The sequence below is a fragment of the Poecilia reticulata genome, linkage group LG17 (assembly GCF_000633615.1).
Source record: "Poecilia reticulata strain Guanapo linkage group LG17, Guppy_female_1.0+MT, whole genome shotgun sequence".
Taxonomy (NCBI): Eukaryota; Metazoa; Chordata; class Actinopteri; order Cyprinodontiformes; family Poeciliidae; genus Poecilia; species Poecilia reticulata.
In genome coordinates this window covers 9252526-9272384 of record NC_024347.1, presented here as the reverse complement: position 1 = coordinate 9272384, position 19859 = coordinate 9252526, and the positions used below count along the sequence as shown (strand labels likewise).

Below are 19859 nucleotides of genomic sequence, written 5' to 3'. Positions count from 1 at the left end.
CCCCATTTTTGAGAAGCTTTATCTGAGCCAGCGTCATTTGTGTCTAATAGCGTGTCCTTCATAATTAAACTGAAATAAATAGAATTGTTTACTACATATTAAGGGTAAGTTCTTGGGTATGTTTCACATTTCTTTTCATCTGTTTATGTTGATCATTTGATATTTGAAGTTGCCTGCATGTTCAAAAATTACATTTTTAAGGCTTTTATGACAGATTATAGCTGTTTATCTGTGACAACTACTGGAGCGCAGAGTAAAATTGAAGAGTCACGATGGGCTGAACATGCATGTTGACCTTGAGATAAAGAACCAGGGCTGTTAGGAGATAACTGAACACTTACATCATCAGACACGCTTATCTGTGTGTACATACAGCACACACAGGGTGGAGAAAACAAGCAAGAGAGATAAAATTCAAAGGTAAAATAATAATATATCTTGAAAGTATTTAAAATAAAAGTCAGAAATCAGGTTTTAGGAGTTTAGGATGTCATGTTTGTTATTCAAACAATACATCTGAGTGACACAGGACTTGAAACAAAACTAAAACCATTTCCAGAATGAGTATAAAATGATGAAGTGTGTGTTTGTGGTCCTTCAGAACTTTAGTCTCAAACTTAGGGGTCAGCTTTGCTTACTGGAGCTGTCTGTGTCGTCCACAAAGTCCACCTGGAAGGAGTGTCCATTGTTGAGAATGCCCCTGGCGTTGGACGGGTCATACTGGAGTTTCAGACGCTTCAGAGACGGATCATATTGGGCCTCCTTGGTAACGACGTTGATGGGAGACTGTCTGGGTCCATTAGCAAGCGGGAAGTTTTCTGCCCACTTGTCAGGTCCTGTAAATGTAAAAATGAGGACCTATTCAAGTTTGTTATATAAAGACAAAGTTTTTACCGTGACCATTTTGATGTTCCAGTACATCTTGAAGAAAAGCAGCATTGCTCCCATAGAAACAAACGCAGTGTGATCATTCATAATGAATACTTACAGAATGGTTCATTTTACAAGGCATCACTCATTTATTTCTTAGGCAACATCTCTATTAAGTTTTGAAAAAAGAGAAAGCTGTGAGTGAACTACAAATGCAGGTCAAATTTTATTGCTAGCATCAATATGAACAGAATAAAATGTTAAATTTAGTAAGAAGTTATGACTTTTATTGTGTTTACTGAACGCAGTAAACACAATAAGATATTTCAGATATTTCTAACATATTTTTCAACTGTAAAAGTCAATGCATTCAGAAAACTTAGCTGGCAGGAAACCGACTGCCTGAAACGAACAACCATCACTTTAGCTGATCCTCCTCATCATGACCTTGAGTGTCCAGAGTTGGGAATGTCCGAGCGGCGCATCATAAAGCTGATGTGTTTTAACCGCAGTTGTTGCCATGAAGCAGCTCTCCTCAGGCTGTCCTGCTACATTCGTTACTCCAGAAAAGTGTGATAATTGTTTACTTTAAATGGCAACAAAGTAACCATTAAAACAGCTGAATAGATTTTACACCCTTCAACTTTACGTAAAAACTACTGATTTAATTATGTTTGTGTAGCGCAAATCCTGGAGCAGAAATGTACGGCAATTAAAACCAGAAGCTCCCATTGGGTAGAATTTATTTGAATATTCAATATTGTTTACCTTAATGTTAAACTATAATTAAATTCTACTTAATAATTTTGAGCTGACAGTGTTTAGACAGAAATAAGTAAAATGTAATTTAAATAATAATTATAATTTTATAAAAGTGTAATTAAACACGCACTAATTTATTTATTTATTTTTATCAATAGGCTGCTGGCATTTCTTTTGCAGTTATTAATGTAGTCCAGTCACAGTGTAATAAGGAATGACTTCCCGGTTGGCAGTGCTGGAGGCTGCAGGGTTCTTACCGTCGCTCGGTCCGTATCCCCATCCGTGAGACATGGCTGCTGCTGAACGCTGCGGTGGCAGAGGCTGCTCGGGTGACCCGTATTGGGGCGCTTCATGAAGGACCTGGTAATGCTCGCTGTGAGGGGCTTGGCTTGCATGGTTACGTCATTTCTCCCCTCCTATTTGGCTGTGAAGTGTGCAAAGCTGTGAGTGATGAGATGAGTTGGGAAGCAGAGACGAACTGTGGTCCCGATCCGAACAGGTCAGGATCCAAGCCTTTAGCACCGATTTCAACTTTTGAAGGCGTTTCCAATTGCCCTGAAGAGTTGATGGCAAAATGCTGGTTTGTGTTGTCCAGGGATAAAAGTAGTTTTAAATTCTTGCCAGCACTATAACGAAAATCTCCAGGGGCTCATTGTGCAAACCAAAACAAAATCATGAATATTTTACTGTCCTGGGTAAACCTGGGCTACCTGTATGGATAAGCAGAAGTCAAACCACTTCAGAATGTGAAAAAATATGCATTTTAGTTCTGCCATATGGGGTGGAAAGTAATTAGCTACATTTAAATTTATTGATGTAATTACAATTTGTCTTACGTTGTTTACAAAACCTGAACTTTTATCTTTCCTTGAATTAGTTTTGAATAAAGTTACTCAGTTATATTTGAAATCATAACCATTTGAAATCAAACACCAGAAAAAACAGCATTTATCTTTCAACTGGGTTTGTATTAAGATTTCATGGTGTTGCATCAATTGGAAGACAGATTAAGGAAAACCCATAAAGTTTAGTTCAACTTAACTTCTGAGAAAAAGAATACCCCTCACTGAATTTAATGCATCAATTTAACTGCAAATATCATACATTGTAAATTTGTATATTTTAACAACACATGTAAGTGTCAATTTTATCAGGTACTTGTATTGTCTAAAACTGGAAGCAGAAAATCAGATGCTTAGTTTGGAATCATTTATTTAACTATTAGATATTAGGGACAAACCGTTGATATAAGACATTGGAAATTATCTTATTCCATCTTATGCTATTAAAAATACACATAATATTTTGTGTTTTTTTATTGATAAATGCTCCTTAAAAAACAGTTTGGCAAGCCGTTTCAACATAAATTCGGTTTTACCGCCTTTACATTCCAGATATCTCAAATTGTTTTGTGATATCTCTAATTACATTCTGACTAGTCGAAATGACGTCAGATTTACCGTTGACTTGTATGGAGACTTCAATTCAAGATATCTAAAATGAATATCTGAAATACACATTTCAGATTTCTACAATTAAATTATGACTAGTCATAAAGTAAATTCAAGATATCTTGATTTTGGTTTTGACTAGTCATAATTTTAATTAAAGATTTCTCTAATGACTCCATAATTCAACATATCTTAAATGTATTTTTGGATAGGAGATATGTAGTTTTGACCAGTGAAAACTAAATTATAGATATCTTTAAAGCAAATAATGACTAGACAAAATTAAATTAAAGATATCTTGAATAGTAATTTTGACTAGTCAGAATTCCTTTTAAGATATCTCTAAATGAATTAGAGATATCTTGAATTACTCACCTTTTCTATTTAAGATATCTTAAATTGACATTCTGACTAGTCAGAATGACATTGCTAATATCTTTAATTAGTATTCTGTCTAGTCTAGCGGTTCTCAACCTGGGCGGTACCGCCCCCAGGGGGCGTTCAGAGGACGGCAGGGGGCGCTGGCGGACATTTTTACAAAAGGGGGGCGCTGGGATGYCTTTGSGGGGCGTTTGGTCGAAGGTAAACTTTACACCTTAAATGAACAACAATACCAGTTTAGACTTTGAGCAACTTGGTAAAACTGTATTGTGTAACATTAAATCATGCTTGGCTGCAACTGTATCGATGGCAGCTCTTCTTCTATTCAGTGTTTGTAGCTTCATGGCGCAGCTCCGCTCCTGGTAGTAGCTTCACCATCAGGTCAGCGTTACACCGGCTGATGACGCTGCTGTGATTCACTTTGTCTGGTATTTATGTAGGCTACGTTTTGGCAGTTCTGTGATCATGTCAAAGCAGGAATTTATATTAAAAAGTGTTTTTTTTCCGTTTGAAAGCTGCCCGCTGGAAAGACAACAGAAAATCGCTCTTATAAACATGTAATTACTAAAATCACGATACCCTCACTGAGTATCCCTCTGAAAAATGAACCCATTTAAATCAAGAAATCAAGAAATCCCTCCATGGSTGATACCACGATAGAGAGCGTTCATTTTATAGCGTTAACACGGWGCTGTAAGTGGTCCGGTATGAAACGGGGTGATAGAACAACACAGCACTTTTAAATTTCAACAATCAGAATGCAGAAATTGTTTCCGTTGTTTTAAAAGGTTTATGTCAGTCTGCCTTTTCCCCATCGACACGCTTCCCGACCTCCCTGCACCTTAGGGGCTTAAAAACACGACGAGCACATTGAGCAAAACTCTGAAACAGGAGAAGCGGGCAAAACGGAGCGACGAACTAGATGTGAATTATGGCATAAAAACAGAGAATCCGATGCTGAACAGTGAAAAAACAACACATGATGTGAAACACATGACGATTAGGTGGCGCAGCAGGTGATGTGTGAAGATTACCGGTGGTTAATAAACGATCAAATAAATCTAGCAACAGGAAAGAAACTAAAGTGGACATAGCAATAAACCAAGAGAGGATAAAACTAATTAAAGGAAACTAAATGAAAATGAATGAAGAACAAAATGCAAGAAAATACAGAGGAATAAACTGGTATGGCAAGACCTTTAGAGCAATAATTAATACAGAGACTGTATGGCAATGTAGGAGCTATTTTCCCATTTTTTGGTTAAATCTTAGAATTTAAATTGTTTAGTTTATTCTTATTGTTTATTTCTTAGTTAATTTATCATTATAATTTTTGTTTAATTTGCCGTTTAGAATAAGTTCTTTGATTAGGAATTCACTTAATTAGTTAATTAATTTCAGGTTGGGATGTGGGTATTTCACGGTATAAATAGGTGGGTCTTAGGTAGCATATTATGCACGTGGGTGGTCATAAGGTTTTTTACCAGCCTACAGAATCAGCCTACAGAATCAGCCAAAGAATAAAACCAAAGAACTATATTTTGACTTTTGATCTTTTTTTGCTGCGTAAACCAGAATCCACGGTGCATCAAGTGACTATTTGAGTTTGATTCACCTTTTCTTTAGATCACCTTTGAGTTTTGAGTTTTTTGATTTTTGAATTTAAGTTTAGAGACAAATGGTCACTACAGGCAAGAATAAACAGACACTATTTCCAGATAAAAGGTAAAATAATATTGTTGAAGTGCCATGGGCAGGAGCGCAACTACACATTATTCAGGTGGATGCAAAAACATAAATCGGCACCCCCCACGAAGGAGCGTAGAAACATACGCTCGCCTCTCCCCCCCAACCCCCCCAACCCCCCTCCTCCAGACGCCGATACGTTTAGTGCAAAACTCGCTACATTTACCCCGTTATGTGCGCGAGGTGAAGGAGCGTAAGGCGCTGAAGTTTACGGGAAAACATAATCGGTTTAGATAATCGATTCAAAACATCTACAATAATGATAGCATCCATCCATCTATTAAAAGGTAATTACAGGATTGAAAAGGTAAATGTCCAGTAAAATACCTACAGACGCCAGCTTTTTTATTTATTTATTTATTTATTTATTTATTTTTATTTTACCGTTTTTCTGAAAGAACGGTAAAAAAAACAAAAAAAACCTGGCGTCTGTAGCTACCAGTATTGTTTTTATCATAAGTATTTTTTTAACTACTGGCAGACGCCAGAAGTTTACAGTTCTTTTACAGTATCCATACCTTTACGGTAAATTACTGTCAGGATTAATTACGGTACAGCTACTGTGCATTTATAGTAACATTCTGGCGTCCATAGCTGCCAATATTTTACTGTAAATTTACAGGATTATTTCTTAGAGTGTAGTTTTTAAGTTCAGCATCTATAATCTACTCTGGTTAAAAAACTACAACACATAGACTCTTCAAACCTGGACTGGATTATTATCAACTAATAGCAGAATATTTGCAATCAAATTTGTGGTCTGTGAAACCTTTATCTGATTTGTAAAACCTCAATAAAAGGTGATTTCTGTCCGTTCTTGTGTCTGGACCATTCTAGAATTGCTCCAATTTCAAAACTACCAGACCTAAACTTTTCAAACCTGGACTAGATTATTCTTATCTGATAACAGAATATTTTAAACCTGTTTTGTGATTTGTGAAACTTCAATAAAGGGCTATTTCAGCAATTTTTTCACTACCATCAGCATCTCTTATGAGCGAAAACAAAAAGCTACAAATGGATTTAACAGCAAAAATAATGGAAATTCAGAAGAGGAGTTCACTTATGTAGTCCAGATGCAAAAAGAAAAATAAAGTCACCCCTTACCGAGGTTTCACAAATCGCATAAAGGTTTCACAAATCCCACACTTGTTTTAAATATTCTGCTCTTAGAGCAGAATAATCCAGTCCATGTTTTAAGTCTATAGCCGTTTTCGCACTACAAGGAACGGAACGGAACGGAACGGCTTCAAAGTAGGGCCGACCGGGTTTGCATTAGAACTTCCGACCAGGTTCCACCCGGACACTGGGAACCACAATCGGACCAGCCAAGCGGTGCAGCTTAGAATCAGCAGCTGATTGGTTTAGAATCAGCAGCTGATTGGTTTAGAATCAGCNTGATTGGTTTAGAATCAGCAGCTGATTGGTTTAGAATCAGCAGCTGATTGATCGGGTCTAGCTGGCTCTCATTAAACTGTTCTTACTGTATTTTGTAAAGAGTGCTCTTTTTAATATTTTAATTATTTTTAATTTGCGATGATTTCCCCTCAATATTCTGCTGTTACCTGGTCCCGTGATGAGGTCATTTTTTTCCTCCGCTTTCTCGCTGATGAACGAGTACAGAATGAACTAGATCGGTCAACGAGGAAAGAGAAAGTTTTAGGCCGCATCTCTGAGGAAAAGGCTTCTGCGGCTACATCGAAACTATTGTTTAGTTTCAAAAATAATGATGTCAGGTACAGCTTCTATGCCGCCCTCAGTTATATGCAAACACAACTGGGCTGCAGTACGGGTGGAACTGGACCGAAACATGCCGTTCTGTTCTGTACCGTTCCGTTCCTTGCAGTGAGAAAACGACTTTTGTGTTGTAGTTTTGGAATTAGAGCAATTCTAGTATGGTTCAGATGCAAAAAAGAGCTGAAATCGCCCTTTTTTTAAGTTTCACAAATCAGATAAAGATTTCACAAATCAAAAACTTAGTTTTAGATATTGTGACGTCCCCCTCCACTTCACGTGGAGGGATCCGTCATTTATTGTGTTTTATCCTGAGGCGGAGCAGAAGGGGCGGGACCAGGATTCGCCAGGCCCAGCGCGTCCTCGGTATATAAGCTTCAGCGCGTGAGAGGAGCTGAAGCTGGCTTGGAGCTGAGTCGGCTTCTCCACCCAGCTCTGCTCTACAGAGGTGGCTCTTCCCTCACCTGCCTGCCCACCCCATCTTTGTTTGGGTTTTGTTGTGTTTGATCTTTCTTTTCTTTTGCAGGACTTTTCCGCTTACCACCGGCTGCAGAGATGACATCGACCACAGGGGGGCCACCCGCTTGTCCCTGTTTAATTTTTTTGTGTTGTTTAATAAAGAGTGTATTTCTTGTATTGAAGGCCGTGTCTCCCTGGCTTTTGTTACGGCTCACAAGCCGGGTCGTAACAATATTCTGCTATTGGTTGATAATAATCCAGTCCAGGTTTGAAATATTTAGGTGTTGCAGTTTTTTAGTAGAGTACCGTATTTTCCGCACTATAAGGCTCACCTAAAACCCTTCAATTTCCTCAAAAACCAACAGTGCGCCTTATAATCCGGTGCGCCTTATATATGGACCAATATTGAACCATAACAGGTCTAGCAACTAGGGTAAGCACCCGCCCATTTCATTTTGCCCGTAGAAGAAGAATCGCGTGGTGCATGCTGGGATAGTTGTCAGAATGCTGGTTTGTTAATAAAGTTTGACTGACCTATCTACCTACTGACCTGATAATCAGGTCATCTGCAGGTCATTTAGCAGCACGTTCTCCACGAACATGCTGTGCGCGAATGGAGAAGGGTGACCATCGTCCGGCGGCGGCAGCGTGTCGGTTGGTCTGTGTTACCCAGAAAGCAGTTGGGCACAATATTGCAACACCAACACTGTGAGTGAAACAATGACTGGGGCAGACTACTATATAAAGTACTCGGGGAAAACTTCTTTATTATTACATATCCACATTTGTACGGGACAGGTGGCAACCTTAACTGTAGCATCTATTCGATGCGCCTTATATATGAAAAAAGTTTTAAAATAGGCCATTCATTGAAGGTGCGCCTTATAGTGCGGAAAATACGGTAGATTAAATATGCTGAATGTAGTGAAAAATTAGTTTAAATCTCCCTTTAGCCATTTCCAGAAAAAAGCTGCAATCGGAAACCAACTTCAGCTTTGTTCGTTTAATTCAGTGTATGTAACTATGACTTCAAATGTTTCTATGGTTTCAACTCATCTACAACACACTGGTTGTAATTCAAGGTGAAGCGTGTTTTTCTTTCTATTCTTTTTTTTTACTGTTAACATTAACATCATACCACTAGCATCAAACAGCTTTAACTCATTGTGCCTGTTCAAGAACCAAATAAAGGCACTATTTCTAAGCTTCAGCAGAAAAAAAATCTGTTACAAAAGTCACTTGCTGCCACCTTGTGGCACAATAAGGAATGTGCCCCAAATTACACTGACTTCATTTATCCATTAAACATTAGATTCAAACTTCGATCAGGCCACTTTTGCATCATAAAACATATTTTAAGCATATAATCTTTAGTAATCTAATTTGATCAACTTTGGGGTCTCCCAGTTAAATCTGGAATAGCTCTTGCTTTGTCTTTGCTTTCATTGGAAAAGTAGAACGGGTTGCATAACCTTCTGTTATCAAGTTCCTCTCCTGTAGAACCAGCTCTTAGTTTTCTTGTTGTTAGTCCCACACTGGCCAATATTTAAGACAAGATATAAAAATGTAATTTTTTTCATTATGATACTCCGATACTGGTGGAGTGTAATTTCAGAATTCTTTGTATGACATGAAAAGTAGTTAATAAGCTCAACCATAAGACATATGATCTCTTTACAATTACCCAAGTAACCATGAATAAAAAACTATTTTCTGAATAAACTGAGGTGAGAATGTTCCTGCTTCGATACTCTGTCAAGAGGACAGAAGATTTTTTTTTTAGATTGTCAAGAAACTAAGAGTCAGATTACTTCCCCGTCTTTAAAAAACAATAATCTGAAAATGGAGCTTCTATCAGAGTTTGGTGAACTTACTGAATCTGTTTACTGATTCCTTGGGATTTTTTACTTTTTACTCTACTTTTTCCACCTCCAAGCTGAACCAGATCAAGATGCCTCGGGGACATTAGCAGTATTATACAAAGACTCCAATCAGTCAAAAGAAAGATCCACCCTGGAAATCTCTGAGTGAAAAAAAAAGTCTGACGCTTCGGATCTGACGAAACGACTAACAGGGAAACCCCTCATTTTGTCAAATTAGCATGGCTTCTCTGAGTCGAAACCCACATTCAACTTCAACACCTGCTCCACTAAAGAAACATAACCAAGCAGCTGAAACCGAAACATTTCCACCAACCCCGCTTCCAAGGAAAAAGCCACAAGCACAAGCCAAAGGTGCTCATTGTTGGAGATGAGGCAGTATATGGAAGCAGTCATTTCTGCAATCCCAAGAAAATTAGAATGATATCCTTCCCCAGTGACACTGTCTGATATAAAAAGTACTCTCTAACCATTGATTAGCCGAATATTGAGACTGTAGCTATACATGTTGGAGCTAATGAGACCTGAGTTTCTCAAATTTACAGATGGAATGAATCAACAAGTTCTCCTCTGTACTTCTCTTCTTAGTGCTCACAAAGCAGACTTTACTTCATCTAAGCCACCTTGGCTCTGACTCCCCAGAGAATCCACCACTCTGACTGGGTTCCAGGAAATAGCTTTACACCCATCTTCTTCCCCCAGAATGCGTCTGGCCCCCAACACTACAAAACAGAACAGTACCTGTCCAGATCACTAAAAGAAAATTTACAAATAAGAGAAATACAAAATCCAGCAACTCTGAAATCAAACCTCACACTCATCCCCTGTGTAAAGCTTATACTGGCTCTGCTAAATAAAATATCATTATCAGCAAAAGGTCTATTAGTAAATGACTTAATCACTGAGCGTATTATTGATGTTCCTGACAGAAGCATGGCTGGATGACAATACTGAATCGCCTGTACTAATTGAATCAGAATAGAAAACATAAAGAGGAAGGAGGGGGTGTGGCTTCCCTATTTAAGAATTTCATAGCTTCTAATGAAATCTTTTTAGATCATTTTACATCTTTTGAATATCTGGGAATTCAAGTAAAATATTATAAATGAACTTTGACACAAACCTCCTACATAGACAAGTTATTTAAAGGCAAGACAATGCAAAGTGCTTTACAGGAATTAAAAGGAAATACAAACAAAAATAACAAACCCAAAGAAAGAGCAAAAGAAGAAAAAGCTAATAATGTTGATTCAAAGTAAATAAACTAGATACTTTGGATCTAGTTACTGACTTTAATGAGCTTTTATCTGTTACATGCATTGATTATTACTATTTAATAACTGTGGGAAATTTCATCATCCATGTTGACAAGCCTGAAGACAGAGGGGCAAAAAAGCTATGTCATACTCTTAATAATTTTGGTCTGACTCAACGTGATAAACAAGCAACATACAATTGAGGACACAAAATGGACCTGATTATCAGTAAGGGTGCAAATAATTCCAAAGCCTCGGTAATGATGTCACTTTGTCTGATCATTTCACTGTTATCTTTGAAAAGTACTTTATCTGTTAACTCACTGAGAAAAACAGATACTATCACTAAATGTTCTTTTATAGACAACACAGCAGAAACTTTTAATCAAATCTACACTTCCACCTTGTCCTAATGCTATAACCATGTACAGGATGGCCCACGAAAAAGTAGCCCGCCTTTTTACCACTTTGGCAGGAAGGAGGGCTACTTTCTTTTTTTTAACTTTTTTAAAAACTTTTTCGTACACTTTTCAAAGTGTATGATAATAACTCGAAAACTTTACAGCAGTTGAAAGACAATATTCGTAATGCAATTCAGAGCATTAGTGCCCCAGAGTTGTGTCGCATATATGACAATATGTTAAGGCGCCCAAAATGGCATTGATGCACAAGGGGATCATTTCCAGCACTTTCTGTAAAGAGTGAGTAAGGATTTTGCCAATTTGGCATTTCAAGTTCTTTCTTTCTTTACAGAAGGCCGCCAGTAATACTATAGTAACGCAGGCTCCTTTTTCGTGGGCCACCCTGTAGATGAGCTGGTAGATAACTTCCATTCTAAAAGTTCAGGAATCATTGATTCCATGTCCTTCACAGTTTGTATTAGACCTTCTGTTAGCACAGTTTTGATTTCAAATATGCCACAAGCGCTGCTTACCTTCACGCTGCGATCTCAGTTCACACAAGAGAGACAGGTCGATCACTTCAAAAGTACCTGCAGGAGATTGATTCCACCTGGTCCTCACCACTAGTAGGCAGAAAGGTGCAGCAGAGAAGAGCAGCAGAGGGGAGTGGCCGGCTTAGCACCACAATACATTAAAGATCTGCAGTTGTATCAACCTTTCAGACGCCTCAGGTTCTGGTTCTGGTTCTGCTCTGCATCCCCAGAACCAAACAAGGAGAAGCAGCATTCAGCTTCTATGCACCACAAATCTGGAACAAATTTCCTGAAAACTGCACACCAGCTGAAACACTGAGTGCCTTTAAATCTTAATCTGGAGTTGCTTTTGAAACATCAATCAACATTCTGAGGTGTAACAAAATGTAACGTTTCAACTGTTGACATTTAAAACAGCTTCATAGTTAATGTCCAACATCAACTGATTCTATGACATTGATGACTATTTTTTTTCTACTTCTAACATAAACGGGTAAAGAAGACACCCAGAAATGTTTTTCCACCCGAGGCATCTGGTCCCAATCATCATCAGTTCTGATGATGTCACATACACAGCGAGTACAAAACGTTTTAAAATTGTAAGTATTATTTTTTTATTTGCCATTTTTCTGTTCTCTTTAAAATACAAATGTTTTCTCTGTTTCTCTATTGTTTTTGTTAGCAGAATCACTTTTCGGCACAGCGTTCACCGTGACGGCATGAGACTCACTCGGTTTGGCTTTCGTGTTGTTCCTCCTTTGTTTGAAGGACACACCCTTTATTGTACACGAGTGTGTTAAATTAGACAGGTCACGTGATGTAACACACAATAATCCAATAATGATAAAAACAACAACAAATGAGAGCACAAAAACATTTATAATGTCAACAGTTTTATTCTTTTTTGCAGGTTTCTGTAAAGTGCAGTGATCCAGTGAAAGGGAATGTTCTGTCGTTGATCCTCACCGTTCTTAGGAAGGAGAAATGTCAGTTTGTCTGCAGTAATACTGGAATACTGTGACATTGAATTAAAACAATATTCTGTCCTTGATGAAACAGTTTTCACATTTCCTCTAAAGTGTACCTATCATTTTATTGTACTAATTTTCATAAGCATGTTGTCTGTAAACTTTTAATATATGTGACAGTTTGTACAATTCTCTGGCAATTGTACAAACTGTCAGTTGCCAGTTTTTTAGGTGTTTGCAGTGCTGTAGTGTGTATGAAGCACATGTAAACTACTATGGCAAAGGATAAGAATAAAATGCATTAAGTAACTGAAAAGTGTAATTCATTAGCAATTATAGTAAACCAAAAGTGTAATTGGAGCATACTGTGATCAGACTACTAATATATAAAATATGTTATGCTTATATACTTAAAATACATTCTAAATATATATTAAATATAACACATGCACAAAAATGGTCCAATTAAGATATACTAATCAAGCATGTTTATATTACATGAAAAGCCATTTATTTAAAGTGTACTAAGTATAACATTAGTTTTTCCCAAAAAGCATGGTAGTACACTTGGTACACTTTAAATTCTGATTTTCTACAGTTTAATCACTACTTAAATACATTAAGCACAAAATTAGTTGTTCCAGCATAGCATGCTTCAAGTTAAATAAGCCTTAAAAAACCTGAAGTATACTGATGATTAGTCTGGGTTCAAGTGTGCTAAGATTTCATATATTAGTACATTTTTCACAAGGGCTGCCTCCCTTCAGTCCTATTTTTTGCAAACATTTGATTTATCCAACTTTAAATTTGTTATTGTTTTTCTACCAGCAATTATTTCATTTGATAATTTCATTGTCTCGAATGGTTAAATGTCCGATTTCGTGTTTTGAACCTTCATTGGATGAAAAGTGTTATATAGTTTTCTGCCAGCTAAGTCATTTTTGGACGCTATCTTGTAAAACTCACATCCTCCTCATATGAATTCATTTCCATTATCAGATCTTACAAGGAATGTTTCTTCCTCTGAATTTGAGTAAATTTCATGACGTTAGCAAGATACTGCTTCTGTTTTTCTTCCACAATAAACGTGAAATATTCATTAAAACGTCACTTGACGACAGGATTAATTAGATCGAGATCTCTGGGGTTTTGGACGTTACAGGTTTTTTGTGCTTTTCAGCAGAGAGTTAGGATTTGATCTGGAGTTTTGTAAATGAAGTTCTGCTATAAAACCAAGCTATGTACAATTTTGACTAATTTATTACCAAAAAAAATAAAAAAATCCTTAAATATTTTTCTTATGCAGAGCAAAATGTGCCACTAGCTGACGACAGCAGAGTGGGGGTATGACGTATGCTTCAATTTTCTTTGTTTTTCTCCTGCTGCCCCTTGTCGGTCTTTTATTTTTGGAGCCCATCCCTCTGTCTTCCGGTGCAGTTCTGGCTTGACATGCTGCCGCAGATGACGGACCGCAGGCTTGCGCCTCCTGTGCCCGCACATCCCCGCTCACTCTGACACACACGCACCCGAACCGACAGTGGCTGTTCTCGCCTCCTGGTCTCCGGAATCAGAGGAGCTTTTGGATTTAGCAGCCGGTGTTCTCTCGTTCAGGCGGCGGTGTGTGAGGAGCTGCGGAGGTAAGCTGGAAGCTCTCTTCTCAGAGACATGCAGCGCGGTGCGGTGCGGTGCGGCGCGGTGCGGTGCGGTGCGGCGCGGTGCGGTGCGGTGCGGYGCGGTGCGGTGCGGTGCGGTGCGGCGCGGTGCGGTGCGGTGCGGCGCGGTGCGGTGCGGTGCGGCTCTCCAGCCTGTGTCGGCGCCCCCTGACTCGCATTGCTCACACGGAGCTCCGCTGATGGAATGTGACAGCCATCATTAACGGCCTTATGCTTCCGATTCACCTGCGCTGGCGTTCATGAAAGCTCCGGCCGCGGCTCTGCTGTGCGCCTCCACAGCTGCCTGTTTCTGCGCCTCTCTCTCTCATCTGCTCACTAAAATGACGAGAAAGATCCTCAAGCGAATCCTCGAGAAAAAAAATCTATGTTTAGCTGTGCGCCCACGCAGTGAGCCGTTCCCCATGACAGGAGGGAAAGTTTAATCGCTCATCTGCAGGCTGATTTTTCGGTGGAGGTGATGGTGATCCCAGATGTGGTGAGGGGGCTGGTTAGGATCCGGAGGATTTTTCAAGAATCTCTGCAGATATAACTCCTGGGTTATTGTTTTCATCTTCTTGAAGGAGCAAACACCCTGGAGGATTGAAATGTGTGGGTGACGTGACAGATTTCCACTGGAGGGGGTTCCTGCAGTGGAAATCATGGCACCTTAAACAGAGCGCACCTGCGCAGCTGGATGGAGAGGTGGAACCTGGTCCTGCTCCTGATGCTGCTGCTGCTGCTGCTGCTGCTGCCTCCTCCAGCTGACAGGCTGCTGTGATGTCATCAGAGCTGCCTGTATCTACAAGTATTCAGAGGAACAAGCATCTTCTGCTCCACTGACAAGTTGTGAGCTCATAGAGGAGAGCGTGGCTCAGAGGGAAGTGTGAGCGTAATCTCTTTCTCATTTCCCACTCAGCAGACACGAGCTATGAGTAGTTTCCTGTGAAGATTTTTATCCGTATGTTCACTCCTTCTTCCTTCCTCCTAATTGTTAACTGCTCCCCTCTAACCACCTCATCTCATTGAAAGTAGATTGCAACTAGTTGCATTTACTCAGCTACATACTTGAATAATATTTTTGAAAAAAATGAGTGATTATTGAAATAATTCAACTTATTCAGTAATTGATTGATAGTTAACTGGAGTACACAGAGTCAAAAAGGTCATTTGCAGAAAAAAAGTCCTTTGTCTGGAAATATGTTCTTCCCAGAATTCCTCAAGTGACACAGTTTAAGCTTCACTTGGTTCACATTCTGTAAAAAAAAAGTCTATGAAGCACGTGCTAATTGCTATTCAATTATTAATCAGTTAATCGAAAAAAATAAATAAATAAAATCCCCAGATCAGCCCTACACTACATTGATGTTAGTTCAACAGGAAGGACTGAGTTTTCCACATGCTGATGTTAGAAGTAGACGAGTGGGGTAGGATTATGTAAAATCAACGTTTGATTTTTACCTCATGTTATAATCTTATTTGTTTGTTGCATGTTTGATAATTAATAGTCCAGCTTTTCTTTGGAACCTGATTATTTTTAGATTCATAAAGGACAGCCAAATAAGAAAAAAAAGTTAATTTTTTTCTTAAGTTTTTTTCTTAAAAAGTTAATTTGTCAGATATTAAGTATGCATAAGTAACTAAGAAGTATCAATTCTAAGTACAGCACCTTCAAATTAATTGTCTGAAGTTTTTATTATTGATTATAAAAATCTTATTCATGTTAAAAATAGTAATTTATCACCTTGTATTACTTTTTCAGATTGTTACCAGTAAAATCATAATAGTCTAATGTTTGCCCCCTTTGTCTCACTATTTTTATTGTCTGAACTAACAAATAATAATAGGTAGGAAAAGTTAAGACCATTATTTCATATGTAAGTTATTACCAACCTGCATTTGGTCAGAGTTGTTGCTACACAATTATTTTACAGTAACTGCTAAACACTGATTAACAAACTAATGTTATTTTATCACTACTATCAGATATCTACAGCATAGAAAGAGACATGTTTTTTTGTAAAAATGTATTTTTAGAATAACAAAAAAGTACAGAGCCCATAAAGGGACAAGGGGGGAAAAAAGCAATCCTGACTTACTTCCTTGAGATCCCGAGAAACTTTTTGAAAATGTTGCGTTCTTTTTTGGGTGAAAAGGCTCTTTATACACGTTCTGAAAAGCTGGTACTGGTGGTGGAGTCTAAACAAGAGACACAGAAGACAATTTGCACCATTTCGTATGGTCCACAGATGTCCCAGATGAGGACACAAAGCTGAAGTTGGTTTATGATTGCAGTTTCCAATTGGGGAAAATCTATTTTTAGCAGCTTCAGTGTCTTTCATCTACTCTAGTTAAAAAACTGCAACATCTAGACTTTTCAAACATGGAATAGATTTAAAACCAAGTTTGTGATTTGTGAAACATCAAGATAAGGTGGTTTAAGTACTATATTTTCATCTGGACCACATGAGAACTGAACTCCACCTTCTCAGGATTATTTTCCTGTCTTCCACTTTTAGCTTTCTATTTTCTCTCATTTTTTTTATATTCAGTGCAGCAAGATTTGATGTTGGTTATCAAACAGTACAGCTCAGTTAATTATTCAAAATAGTTTAAAAAGTGTATTTCTAAGGAAACCTATCAGATTGCATTGAGTCATTCACTTGTAGCATTCACTCCTCCTGGACCAGCAGGTAGTGACAGTAGAAAACGGCAGCATGCATTCAGGGATGGTAAAAAATATTCAGAAAGGTAGCTTACATGTAGAGTATGAGCACCATATGAGAAGCCTACAGTCAGTCAGTTGTGGATGTAATGCAGGCGTCCATAAATACACTGAAAAACACAAAAGCCATAGCCAGGGCTGAGGCAGTGGAACAAACTGAGCATGACCAAATAGAGCAGAGGTAAGAGAATTAAAGTGACTGAAGCAATATGAGAATCCAACAATAATCATGTATAAAAAACTGAAAAATAGTTCAAGTGATTCATAACTGTCTTTTTTTGCAGTAAGTAAGTAAGCATGCAGTAAAAATTTTATTGTTGCTGCGCGTTTTCGCAGTGTGAAGGAAAGAGGAGACCAGCTGCACAGACAGGCTGCGAAATGAGATGCAGGTGATCCGTTTGTGTGATCAGCAACAAGAGACCATGATCGGCAATCACCGATCATACACTTTTTCACGGAAATCGGCCGATTATGATCGGTGACCGATCGATCTGCACACGTCTATTGAAAACTATATATACCATAATATCAAAACTAACTATAAACAACCAACAGTGTTAATCAAAACAGACAAATATCTAAAAAGAATTGGCACAATCTCAAAATTCCTTTTTAAATAATTTACGGTCAGTTATTATTTTTAAAAAAACAAGATGAGGATGAGCATGTCAGGACATGAAGTTGATGAGAATCTCTGGGAGCTTTTGGAAAACTCTTATCCTGCTCTGCAGACCTCCCTGCATAAAGCAATAAAAAATAATACCGCTCACACTCACACATGAAAAGCCAATCTTATGGAACTGCATATTTTTTATATTCAAGGTAAGTGAAAGTTCTCTGATCATGAAGGGGAGCTGTTGTAAAATATTTTTATTGGTGTAAATTTACTTGCTCAAAAATTGCTAAATAGCGAATAAAAGTAACAAAATACTGAATTAAAAATATCTAAATTTTCTGAGAAAAATGTTCTATCTTGTATTGTGGTGCTTGCAGCATGAGTCTGCCTCACCAGTCAGTGGAGCTTCGCTGCTCAAAAAGCTCCAAAGCACATTTTAAAGTACGAACGTCCTGGATAAACTGAGTGGATAGATGAAGCTATGAAGTCTACTTTATTGCCTAAAGACGTCTTAAAACTACTTTTTGTGTGACAAATTAATAGTGTAAAAAAGCGCTGCATTGTTTACACTCACTCTCTCTTTACCGCTGCCGGTGGTGCAATGCATTGTGGGATATCTTGCTGGGTCAAGACCACAGAAAGATGCATTGGTGCTTCATTGATAAATGGGTGGAGGAATAACACATGGAGGCTTTGCCTACGTAAACAGTACTTGGGCCACCTTTGATGATGTTTCACAAATACACAATCACAGACATGTATGCATATTGAGAAATGACCAATACAGTCATATTTAGCAACTTTTCAGACTCCTCTAGTGGCTGTTTTCCAAAAATACCCATGACAAATCTTTCTTCTGCTATTCAGAACTTTGGCGACACCATTGTGAAAGCAGCGATCACTGCAGCAGCTGTCTGCAGGCAGTGAGTGCTGCCTTGAGCCCTAACCCCATTCCAAAGCACTAGAAAAGGTCTCACAGTCACCCTTCAGTAATCCCCACCTGCAGCAAGAACAGAAAGGAGACAGTGAGGAATATTGATCGATATGGATTTTCAGCTCTGCACATATGTGCAATGTGGATACAGAGAGGAGACACAATCTACTGTGTCCACATTGTAAATATATCATGCACGCACAGAGCTGAAAATCCATATCAATCAGTGCTCACAATGCAACATAGACATCAGCCAACTATAGTAGGAAAACTCAACTGCAGTAGCAAAGGGCAGCACAAAGATTGCTTTAGGCCAAATATTGTAGAATTAAACAAATTCACATAAAAATATCACAATTTGCACACTATCAAAATATAGCACCCTTAAGGTCCAATTTACAGAGTTTACTTGCAAAAAAAAGATTATTCAGTAAAGTGTAACTTGATTAACTAACATCTAACTAACTTTAAGAGCCGGACTTCTTGTCGGCTTCTAGGTGATGAAATACATATTTCATGCAATAAAATGCAAGTTAAGGTTTTAAAAATTGTATAATGTGGTTTTCTGGATCATTTTTTTTACATTGTGTCTCTCATAGTTGAAGTGAACCCACAATAAAAATTACAAACCTCTATTCTTTGTGTTATAACTTGAAAAATCAGTGATACATCAAATACTCGTTTCCCAATATTTTAGAAGTTTGTTTGGTTTTAGTGTTATCCGTTGAGATACTAAAATTATCTTCACTGTTCAATTAGTTGAGTTAAACCAAGTAGAAAAACTGACACAATGAGCTGTTTGAAGTCTTCTCAATTAACACAAACAGGAATAGAACTAATGGATAACACATGGGCCCAGATTCTGGTCTAAATTCTTCCAACATTTTTTCAGAAGAAATTTCAGCAGAAGGGTGATGTGTGTGCAAAACTTTGTTTTGTCTACTCATGATTAGCCTTTGATTCTCATGCAACATGCTGTGCTTCTGTGTAAAACCACCAAAGCCTAGAACATCCCCGTTTCTCAACATCTGACTTAAAAGTCTTTTCAGTTTTATCATTTCTATAGATGATTTTATCAGTTGTATCCCAACTGATTAGTCACTAAAGACTTTATCAAACCTGACAGTTGAAAAAGCGGATGAAGTCAGCCAAAGGCTGGGACTGAACTGTAGCGATATACGTGATGCACACATATCGCCATATGATTACACTGACTAGTTACACCAGCCCTACTAAAACATAACTGATCACAGCTGCTACCGTAATACTGATTAATACTTATTGTATTTATTCTACAGTGTAACATTATGACTTTAGTCTGAACTAGTGGTGGAGCTAGACTTTTAAAGTTGGGGGGGCAAAGAGGGGTCCAGGACTACGTCTGGGGGGGCAAAATTTAAAATGTGTGTGTGCACATCTATATATATAATTTAAAAAAATAACCAAACTGAATATTTGGTTATTTTTTAAGCCCCTCTGTCATTTGACATGTTA

At 38.1% G+C, this 19859-nt stretch overlaps 2 protein-coding genes across 6 annotated transcripts in view; one reads left to right on the top strand and one right to left on the bottom strand.

The window, feature by feature from the left end:
* Positions 1-1996, bottom strand: part of LOC103479226 (carbonic anhydrase-like) — an 11822-nt gene extending 9826 nt beyond the window's left edge. The window contains 2 exon segments of the mRNA XM_017309862.1: positions 639-836; positions 1890-1996. Coding sequence (XP_017165351.1) covers positions 639-836; positions 1890-1923 — 232 coding nt within the window. The 5' untranslated portion in view covers positions 1924-1996.
* A 10764-nt stretch (positions 1997-12760) lies between these two features.
* LOC103479228 (disks large-associated protein 1-like) overlaps positions 12761-19859 on the top strand; it is a 118020-nt gene continuing 110921 nt past the window's right edge. For 2 of the 5 annotated variants that reach the window (XM_017310106.1, XM_017310104.1), the window contains exon 1: positions 12765-14078. The gene's annotated coding sequence lies outside the window, so the exon portion shown is untranslated. Of the gene's footprint in view, positions 14079-19859 lie in introns of all 5 variants that reach the window. The other 3 variants (XM_017310107.1, XM_008433540.2, XR_001777506.1) reach the window with 2 other exon arrangements.